Source organism: Solanum lycopersicum, chromosome 4 (assembly GCF_036512215.1).
Source record: "Solanum lycopersicum chromosome 4, SLM_r2.1".
Taxonomy (NCBI): Eukaryota; Viridiplantae; Streptophyta; class Magnoliopsida; order Solanales; family Solanaceae; genus Solanum; species Solanum lycopersicum.
In genome coordinates this window covers 32,870,562-32,882,476 of record NC_090803.1, presented here as the reverse complement: position 1 = coordinate 32,882,476, position 11,915 = coordinate 32,870,562, and the positions used below count along the sequence as shown (strand labels likewise).

Below are 11,915 nucleotides of genomic sequence, written 5' to 3'. Positions count from 1 at the left end.
CCATTCCCTCTGTCCTTTTATATAGTATGCATGAATCCATTTAATCCACAGCTTATCTTCTTTGTTTGCTAAGTCCCAACATAGTTTAGCTATTGCTGACCTGTTCCAAGTTTTCAGGTTGATCAAGCCTAAACCACCTTCATATTTAGGACTGCACACTTTGTCCCAAGCTATTAGGGCCTTTTTTGTTACATATCCTACCCCTGACCATAAGTAACTTCTGCATAATCCTTCTATCAACTTGATAATCATTGCAGGTATAATAAACAGTTGTGCCCAGTATGCTTGAACTCCAAACAACACAGTCTTGACTAGTTGAGCTCTTCTTTCATAAGACAACTTTTTTGCTGTCCAAGAGTTGATTCTTGCCATGATTTTATCTATAAGTGGATACCATTGGATTGTGTTCAGCTTCTTTGAAGACAGTGAAACCCCTAAGTATTTGAAAGGAAGTTCTTCTATTGTGTAACCCAGTTGTTGGACAATTTGTTGTCTTACTTCCTTCTGTACTCCCCCACAGTAGATTGAGCTCTTATTAAGGTTAGCTTGCAATCCTGATGCCTGAGAGAACTCAGTAAAACATTTATGAAGCTCCTTAATAGAATTTAGATCACCTCTTGAAAACAAAAGCAGATCATCTGCAAAACACAGATGAGTCACATCCAACTTTGCACATTTGGGATGATATTTGAAGTTCTTCTCTTCTTTGAGACCTTTGAGCAATCTGCTGAGATATTCCATTGCTATAGTAAAGAGAAAAGGTGACATTGGATCCCCTTGCCTAAGCCCTTTTGCTGCATCAAACCTTTGAGTATTCTGACCATTAACAACAATAGTGTAGTTCACTGTTTTAACACACTTCATTACCCATTGAGTAAATAAGTCAGGAAAACCCAACCCCTCCATTACTTGCTCTAGGAAAGGCCATTCTACAGAATCATAAGCCTTTTGTAAGTCAATTTTTAGCATACTTCTAGGTGAAATATTCTTCCTTGTGTAAGCCTTAACCAACTCATGAGCTAAGATAATGTTATCTCCAATTTTCCTTCCTGGGATGAATCCTGCTTGGCTATCACTGATGATAGTATGGATTACTTCATGCATTCTTTGAGTAATCACCTTTGAGATTATTTTATACATCACAGTGCAACAAGCAATGGGCCTAAATTCTTTCACACTCTTTGGACTCTGCACCTTAGGAATCAGTGAAACAAGTGTACAATTGAATGGCTTAAAAAGGTTTCCTGTATTGAAGTAGCTTTTAACAGCATCAATAACATCATGTTCAATGATCTTCCATGTATGTTTAAAGAAAAGAGCATTATATCCATCAATACCTGGAGCCTTATCACTCCCTATAGACTTCAAAGCTTCAACTATCTCCTGATCAGTTACTGTTGCACAAAGCTGGATTCTATGTTGCCTTGATAGAACAGGTCCTCTTTTCATCACCTGAGTATTTATAGCTGGTAGTCTATCTGCTGCTGTGCCCATTACACTTCTATAAAATAAGACAAACTCATTTTGGATCTCTTGAGGTTCATGTAGCATCTTTCCATCTAGTGACATCAAATTCCTGATGGACTTCTTATTGTTTCTCTCCTTTATCACTGAGCTAAAATATTTGTTGTTTGCATCTCCTAGCTTAATCCATTTTTCTCTTGCTTTTTGCCTGAGTGCATTTTCTTCTAACATAGACCATTTTTCAAGTTTTGTTAGGAGTTCTTTTTCTTTACCAACTAACTCATCTTTTGCATGGTTACCAAGCTGGTTTTGTACTTCTGCAAGTTAAGTTCTAGCATCCTCAATCTGCTTGCTTATGTATTTGAACTCACTATTATTCAACTGTTTTAGAACATGTTGGAGGGCCTTCAATTTATTCAAAACCATCTTCATTGAGTCCTTTCCTTTCTCCTTCTTCCATATTGTCTCCACCAGCTCCAAGAAGGATTCATGTTCAATCCATTCATAAAAAAACTTAAAGTTTGCTCTCACTTGCTGATACCCTTGATGCAGCATCAACTTCATTGGCCTGTGATCTGAAACCCCTGGATTATCATATTCTACTATGACATGCCCCCATTTCTCCATCCATGCATCATTCCCAAAAGCTCTATCAATCCTGCTTGAGATCCTTGCATTACCATTCTGCTTGTTGTTCCATGTATAGTAATTACCTTTCCATTGCAACTCATTAATTCCCATAACCTTGACACAATTTGAAAAATCTTTTATCTCATTTTCAGTGACAGGAGCTCCAGCTAGCCTATCTTTGGGAGACATAATAGCATTGAAGTCTCCAGCAATAAGCCAAGGAAGTATAACACTTTGGCCCATCTTGTTCATTTCATCCCACATACTCTTCCTTTGCTCTATGGTATTAAATCCATACACTACTGTGAGGTTGAATTGGTACCCTTTACTTCTTTCTTGTATATAACAATGTATCATTTGAGCTGAACTTGCAATCATTTTAACCTCATACCAGCTATCATCCCATATAATCCATATTCTCCCATTTACAACATCTTTGTAGTTATTGAGACACTTCCACCCTGCAGCTATACTATTAATTGTTGTACTAGTATTGTTCTCTTTTACTCTAGTTTCAATTAAGCCAGCCAAAGAAACTTTATTATTTAGCAAAAACTGTTTTATTTCCTTCTGCTTGTATCTCTTATTCATGCCTCTAACATTCCAAAAGCTCCACTTCATTAACAAGATTTTGGAGTTCCCCCCTATCCACAGGCAGTGACACTAACTTACTATTCATAAGGCTTTCAAACCCATTCCTTATAGGTATAGCTGATAACATTGGAAAGTTTGACAGGCTAAACTCCATCTGTGTACTCCCAGTGTTAGGCCTTAAGTTTATTTCAGGTGTATGAATCACCTGATCATTTGTTAGCTCTTTTTTCTCCTCTTGCACAGAAACATGTTCATCTTCCTTGGTCTCCTCCCCCTTTCTCTGTTCCTCTATCTTCTCATGTTGTTGAATAGGCCCTTTATATTGCCAAGCCTGAGTAACTTTTTTCCAGGGCCTTCTCTTCTTTGGTTGATCCTCCTTTGTTGTATCTTGACATTGATGCCCAATCCTCTGGCATTTTTCACAGTATAGTGGCTTCCATTCCATCACAACATCTTGCGTAAATGTTCTACCATTTGGATCCTTGACTGCTATCTTCTCTGGCACAGGCTTAGTAACATTAACCTCAATCAACATTCTAGCATAGGAAATTCTAGTCTGTTTGGTGGTACACTCATCAGCAAATAGAGGCACACCTATTGCACTAGCTATGCGACTCAAAGATCCACCTCCCCAACAGTTTAGAGGCAACTTTGGAAAGTTTGCCCATAGAGGTATTTCAGTCAGAAATTCCTTCCCAAATTCAAACTCTGCACTCCATTGCTTCAATATAATAGGCCTGTTACTAATCATATATGGCCCTGAATACATGTCACGATCCAAAAATCACGAGTCGTGATGGCACCTATGTTCCCAACCGATAGGTAAGCCAACCCAACAAGTATCACCAATTCAACTTAAACGTGAGAAAGATAAGTATCAAACTAATATCTAACATACTAAGTATTTAAATAAATGCGGAATATAAATAAAATTACCCCAAGATTTAGTGTCATAAGTACAAGAGCTTCTACAATATGATACAATTCCAAACTAATATAAAAATCTAAACTTAAGAATTATCCTATCAGCATAACAAAATAACCTAATAAATAGAGGTGGACTGAAGGTGTGGGCCGCAGAATATCCAAAACAGCACGCCACAACTCCAAGATAATTCAAACTCATATCCAATCTCAAAGAACGTTCCCAAATTGAAAGTCAATCACTCAATCTGCACCACAAAAAGTGCAGCAAGTGTAGTATGAGTACGAACTACGTGTACCCAATATCTCTCATTGACCGACAACGAAGAAGTAGTGACGGGAGTTATATAAGAAAATAAATTCTTAGATTGTACAAGTATATATATATATATTACACTTACTATTTAAGTTTCATCAATAAAGGAAATCAACATTTAATATTTTCCAAACACCAAACGAAACATATAGTCATCAAGAATGAATGATGGGATGAAATGCAATGCAATATGATGCCATGTAATGATATGTCTCAGAATACCCAGTACTCACTCAACCGTATATACATGATACTCCTCGGAAATACATCGAGAGTTCATGACCCATAGGGGACTCGCGAGGTCCATATACCGACACGGACGATCTCCACGTGTCTGTGCGGACGATCTCAACGCACTATCATAATATCAAATAATTTTCGCACGGACGGTCTCCACGTGCCCAAATTACAATCTTAACATCTCAGCATCCCCAGCACGGACGATCTCCACGTTCCCAACTTATACTCAGTCTCATGTCTATGCATGTGCACAATATTATTTCAATAGAGGGGATGATGATGCATCTCAATCAATCAATATGAACATAATACATAACCACCTCAATTTTCACAACTATACGGGTGAAATAAATAAAACACAATCACACAAGGAATTCAAGTCAATAATATATCAGCTAATGCGCATATGCTTTGGCATTCTCAAATTTCAATCCACATTCTATAATAGTAATTTTCCTTTTTATAACACCGGTACTCGTACCTATGCCCGTCACACCATTGATACGAGACCACCATCTTTCCCCCTTACCCCTTGTCTATTTTCATTTTTTTAATCTTTAATTAGGAAAACGTCCTTCAACAAGTCTAAAAAGTCTTAACATACCTTAGATGCCGAGCTTGTGCCACGAATCTTTTAAGATTTTTCCTTTCCTTTTCGCAAGGTTTCGGAACGTTCCCAATCTACCAATTTTGCAATATTCATAAGTAAGCAATTTTTGTAGACATTCAAATTATTATATGTCTATCATAGACGCTAACACTCACTCATTTCTTTCAACAAACTCCAAATCTTGATATATATTGGCATGCCAAATTTTTCATACTTGCTAAATTTCAGGCCAAGAACTTATCTCTAACCTCTTCAAATGGACTAAAATTCAATGTTAGATCATATAAAATAACACCTAATAATTAATTACCAATTAAAAAATCTATTATCATTGTATACATTATTATTATTAATTTTTTTGCAGAAACCCATTTGTAAACAAGTGCCAATTTTCTAGAATATTTATCAAATTCCAATCATTGGCAATCATTGACAATGATTGGCTCAATCTTATTCCTACCATTCTGAAACTAACAATATATATAATAAATTCTTTTGACAAAAATCACAGAAAACATTAATCTGCAGCCGTTCAGTTATTTGACTTCGATCGATTTTTTTTTTTATATATATATATATATATATTTTTTTTGAATACTAACCCAATTGCTAACAATGTAATATAATTTAGTAATCATCACCAACTTACCCATTATTTCTTATCACCCATTATCAATATAGCATAAAATAATAACATAATCCCAAGCACTCCGACAATATATTACTATATATAGAATTGAAAAGAACGAATATCTCATATCTTTACCTGAACAATGGCTATGATTTTTCTCCCTCTCGCTGGTCGCCTGTGGTAAGGTTTCGTTTCCATTTTTTTTCTAAACAAGAGTTTATTAACCGTGAAACCCCACTAACCTATTATCTATATTACTTATTTAATAAAAGTTTCATCAATTGGGTACTCATAGTTATCTAATAGTTTAAAAATACCCCTTTAAATTTTTAAATGGAGTCAAACTAGTCCTAGTTTTCAAAACGACCTAGCGGGTCGTTACATCATCTACCACTAAAACAAACGTTTGTCCTCGAACGGTAAAATAATAGGATATCAATAGACGCTCAAAAAGTTAGAGATATCTGGTCTATATGTTTAAATTGTACTCCTTAGTAGCCTGATCATCCAGATGATACTTCTTCAATATCAAAAACATTACTATTACACTCAACAATAAAAAAAAACAATATAACTCAAGTTCAACTTTCCTTTCTTTTTGATTCTCATCACACCTTTTATGAGTGAAACCTTTAACAAAATATGTTCTCCAATCATGAACTATAAATCACGAACCTTTTTAATTTGTATAACTCTCACCTGTTTTTAAGCGATGAGAAACCTATCTTGAAGGACTTGACCTTATATAAGAATTTTCTCAATCGATCAGTGTCCCACAACCCAAACAGCTCAATACATCATATTTATCTTTTGGATATCAATATGTCCTACCATGCAATATCTCGAATGACGCTATCTCACTATTCAAATGATAATTGTTGTTCTATGTATAATCTACTAAAAATAAGAACTTGACCCAATCACGTTGCTCACACACGCCTGAAACATGTCCTCTAAGACCTAAATAGTTTATCAACAGACCATCAAATTGAAGGTGAAAGCTTGTAATAAAATCCAACCTAGTACCAACTCCATATGCATAGACATCCAGACATGAGATATCAATTATGTATCTCAAATAAATTTAAAATGGGCATCTCATACAGGTAACTATCTCCTGAATGTAAATCTAGACTAACTTATTCAAACTACAAGTAATCTGAACTAATATAAAATATATACACTTGGTCAATCGGTCCATTATAACCCATATAACGTCAAACTTGCACAAGATACGTGGCAACCCTGCCAAAAATTTCATAACAATATATTTCCACTCCAACTCTAGTATAAAAGCATCATTTAATTCCTACTTTCATGCTTTTGGTGCTCATAATTTTCTTGATAACAATTCAAACACGAGATACAAATTCAATCCCTTCATACGATACTATCGATAATATTGCTTCAAAATAAAATATACTCCAATTGCCTCTAGATAAAAAAAAATTGAACTATCGAACTTTTTAATGATTAATCTAGTCAGCTCACATATTGGAAGAACATAATTAAGTCTATAATACTTAAAACTCATTCACCACCAAGAATTTCTTCCTTGACTTCTCCTTATAACACCTTATCGTAAGTCGTACACAAATTTCCATCACCGACTATCGAACATGAATAAGCATCTCACCTCATGTAACAAAGGTAGACTACCCATACTCACTGTATTTCACCCTAAGTAATCTACTAGCATATTTGTTTTGTCCATACGATAAAGATTAATCATTCCATAATCCTTGAGAAACTTCCATATCCATTGTATTAAATTTAGATTTCTCTTATTAAAACTTATACTAAACACCTCGCAATACACACTATAAATAAATGACTCTACAATTTTAATGCAAGCACCACCACCACCAAGTTTAAGCTATAACTAAGACAGTTCTTGTCTTGAACTTTCAACTATCTCGAAGCATAAGCTATTACTTGCCTTTCTTCATTAATACCCAACCAAAAGATAAATATAAAGAAAGACCATCCAAACACAGCTGTTGTTCGGGCCTACAAACAGTATTATACTAACCTCTGAATTCGATCTCCACCGTTCAAATCAACCATTAACATGTCACAAACACTCAATCCAAATTTCAGCTCGATCCAACGGTTAATTAATCAGGAAATACAATCTGAAGTTTGTTGGTCGAAGGGAAAAATGCAGCAAAACAAACCTTTTTCTTCTCTCTTCTCTTGTTAAAAGCTCTCTAAAAAAAATCTATTATGTCCTAAAGTCTTTCAAAAGAAATACTACTGAGTAGTTGAGTTATTCCCTCAAGACCATCCTCTATTTATAGAGTTGTGTTTTTTTTTTCTACAAGTCAAAACCAACTGGAAGTAGGATTACAATTCAAATCCTTTTCCTAATAGAATTGAAAACAAAATAAAGAGAATAAATCCAATTCATTTTCAAGTAGGATTAGACGATGAGCCCCTTGGTTGAAACATGGGCAATAGCCCAACATTGAGCTTTAGAAAACTCACCTCACACACATCAAACCATTGAAAAGCCGATTATTTCTAGGTTAATCTAGTTAATGCAGGTGTAATGAATGCGAGTACCATTGATACTAACCAACTAGGCGTAAGAAAATCCAAATATCATAGCTAAAATAGGCCAGTCCCAATTTCAAACTGCCTCAATTCTCTTGGGATCCCTGTTAATACATTTCTTGGTCACTTAAATTTCAACCATGCCACCAAACTAATCGAAATCCACACTTAAAAAAAAACATGAACAAAACTTAATTTTCTTCAGAGTCTAGAGAATCATCCTCAAATAATGCTCGTGATCCTTCCTACTGTGGGAGTATACCAATATATTCTAGATGAAAATAATAACAAAGGAATCTCAATATGATAGAAACACCCAATAAAAGTGTACTTGATCCAACAAAATCCTTACTCAACAAGTCTTGTTATCGTTCTTTCAAATTTATCAAAGTATTCCAATAAGAAATAATAGAAATAGGCCAAGTGTTTAACTATAAGTCAATACTAATTTTATATCAAACTCACATGGAATGCCCTTAAAAAAAAACTCTTGCACCATTTGAATGAGCTCTAAAAGAGACATATCATCACTAGTATCACAACTTAAGACGAATAGGTGAAGCAACCCTTGTTCCTCACATTGAAACTTTAGAGACAATGATGCCTTTCTTAAATGGGTAATGATACTATTCTGCCACTTAAATTTTTAAATATTAGACATATTTGAAGTTAGTGTCTTACACTTATAGTCATAAATTTCATGACAATGAGAAATTCAATCCATATCCAAATGATGTTTAAATCTTCCTTATATAAAATAACTATGGTTTTCCACGTGTCATATACTATTAAGTCAATATAAGATCGATGTAATCGATCTACCACTAAGAATCATCTACAGGTGTAGGAATATGTATAGACATAAGAGAAAGGTCACAAAGCATATCCAGATCCAAAATAAGGTACATACTTACGTAAAATAAAGTAGATCCACTTTCGAAATAAAATTATAGTCAATCGAGAGCATATCAAACGATACTTTGAACCACCTTGATTATCCCAATATAATTAGTTATTTATGAAGGTAATATTTTCAGTCACTGCTATATTGGTCTATGATTTATTTAGCAACGCATAACTACTATGCATACATCTCTATAGGTGTCCTCATGCAGCTTCATACAACTATTCATTCCAAAATTCATTAACTGAAGAATCTTTTGATATATTAGACTTAACCAACCTTGTGACTTCCATAATATAAACAACAACATGGTCATAGTGTCATTCAACTTGAACTATTCAATTTATCTTCAGTATACCTTCACTCTAAAGGATAAAAAAAATTCATACAAATCTTACCCTCTCAAAAGTCATGAGAAGTGATCACGTTTTATATCTCTATCCTTTCTCAACATCTCTCCTCTAGCCTTACCATAATCACTAAACTCTTATTTGATCAAATGAATCTTCCAAACCTTACACTTCTCTTTAAGAAATCAACAATATAATTTTCCTTACTAAGTTATTCACTAATCGTAGGCACTATTCACAAAATTGTCCTAATAAATTCAAATGAAATTTTAGTATCCTTGTCTAAATAATACCTCGAAAAAAACTCATTCTTACTATCTCCAACCTCGTTAATTTCCTTCTTTTGAAATGAAATCATTATCAAGATATTTTCCTAACCATGTGACATATATTCTCAACCACACAATGTCATGCCCTTTCACAAGGGTCAAATTTGAAAAAATGTCTCCTCACCATTGATGAGAGAATGAACCAAGAATTTTGACCTTAAACCAAACCACACACGCACGATTAGGAATGAAAGAAGAAAGTTTCCTAAAGTCCTGTAGTCTCTCAAAGATAAGTAACGGACGTCTCCGCACCTATCCGTAAGACTCTACAGACTCAGCTCTTGTACTCGTGAGACCGATGAACCTAGGGCTATGATACCAAATTTGTCACGACCCAAAAATCACGAGTCGTGATGGCACCTATGTTCCCAACCGATAGGTAAGCCAACCCAACAAGTATCACCAATTCAACTTAAACGTGAGAAAGATAAGTATCAAACTAATATCTAACATACTAAGTATTCAAATAAATGCGGAATATAAATAAAATTACCCCAAGATTTAGTGTCATAAGTACAAGAGCTTCTACAATATGATACAATTCCAAACTAATATAAAAATCTAAACTTAAGAATTATCCTATCAGCATAACAAAATAACCTAATAAATAGAGGTAGACTGAAGGTGTGGGCCGCAGAATATCCCAAACAGCACACCACAACTCCAAGATAATTCAAACTCATATCCAATCTCGAAGAACGTTCCCAAATTGAAAGTCAATCACTCAATCTGCACCACAAAAAGTGCAGCAAGTGTAGTATGAGTACGAAACTACGTGTACCCAATATGTCTCATTGACCGACAACGAAGAAGTAGTGACGGGAGTTATATAAGAAAATAAATTCTTAGATTGTACAAGTATATATATATATATATATTACACTTACTATTTAAGTTTCATCAATAAAGGAAATCAACATTTAATATTTTCCAAACACCAAACGAAACATATAGTCATCAAGAATGAATGATGGGATGAAATGCAATGCAATATGATGCCATGTAATGATATGTCTCAGAATACCCAGTACTCACTCAACCGTATATACATGATACTCCTCGGAAATACATCGAGAGTTCATGACCCATAGGGGACTCGCGAGGTCCATATACCGACACAGACGATCTCCACGTGTCTGTGCGGACGATCTCAACGCACTATCATAATATCAAATAATTTTCGCACGGATGGTCTCCACGTGCCCAAATTACAATCTTAACATCTCAGCATCCCCAGCACGGACGATCTCCACGTGCCCAACTTATACTCAGTCTCATGTCTATGCATGTGCACAATATTATTTCAATAGAGGGGATGATGATGCATCTCAATCAATCAATATGAACATAATACATAACCACCTCAATTTTCACAACTATACGGGTGAAATAAATAAAACACAATCACACAAGGAATTCAAGTCAATAATATATAAGCTAATGCCCATATGCTTTGGCATTCTCAAATTTCAATCCACATTCTATAATAGTAATTTTCCTTTTTATAACACCGGTACTCGTACCAATGCCCGTCACACCATTGATACGAGACCACCATCTTTCCCCTTACCCCTTGTCTATTTTCATTTTTTTAATCTTTAATTAGGAAAACGTCCTTCAACAAGTCTAAAAAGTCTTAACATACCTTAGATGCCGAGCTTGTGCCACGAATCTTTTAAGATTTTTCCTTTCCTTTTCGCAAGGTTTCGGAACGTTCCCAATCTACCAATTTTGCAATATTCATAAGTAAGCAATTTTTGTAGACATTCAAATTATTATATGTCTATCATAGACGCTAACACTCACTCATTTCTTTCAACAAACTCCAAATCTTGATATATATTGGCATGCCAAATTTTTCATACTTGCTAAATTTCAAGTCAAGAACTTAACTCTAACCTCTTCAAATGGACTAAAATTCAATGTTAGATCATATAAAATAACACCTAATAATTAATTACCAATTAAAAAATCTATTATCATTGTATACATTATTATTATTAATTTTTTTGCAGAAACCCATTTGTAAACAAGTGCCAATTTTCTAGAATATTTATCAAATTCCAATCATTGGCAATCATTGACAATGATTGGCTCAATCTTATTCCTACCATTCTGAAACTAACAATATATATAATAAATTCTTTTGACAAAAATCACAAAAAACATTAATCTGCAGCCGTTCAACTATTCGACTTCGATCGATTTATATATATATATATATATATATATATAATTGAATACTAACCCAATTGCTAACAATGTAATATAATTTAGTAATCATCACCAACTTACCCATTATTTCTTATCACCCATTATCAATATAGCATAAAATAATAACATAATCCCAAGCACTCCGACAATATA

The 11,915-nt window shown here is 34.3% G+C and overlaps 1 protein-coding gene across 1 annotated transcript; it reads right to left on the bottom strand.

The window, feature by feature from the left end:
* Window positions 1-1,788: 1,788 nt before the first annotated feature.
* LOC138348069 (uncharacterized) lies at window positions 1,789-3,439 on the bottom strand. The gene is made up of 2 exons (XM_069296678.1): window positions 2,787-3,439; window positions 1,789-2,689 (listed from the first exon to the last, which is right to left on the bottom strand). The coding sequence occupies exons 1-2, from the start codon at window positions 3,437-3,439 to the stop codon at window positions 1,789-1,791; spliced, it is 1,554 nt and encodes a 517-aa protein (XP_069152779.1).
* Between the last annotated feature and the right edge of the window lie 8,476 nt (window positions 3,440-11,915).

Coding starts and splice junctions, on each gene's coding strand:
- LOC138348069 (XM_069296678.1), bottom strand. CDS start 3,439: ATGATTAGTAACAGGCCTATTATATTGAAGCAATGGAGTGCAGAGTTT. Junction 2,690..2,786: donor GCTATACCTATAAGGAATGG/GTTTGAAAGCCT, acceptor TTGGAATGTTAG/AGGCATGAATAAGAGATACA.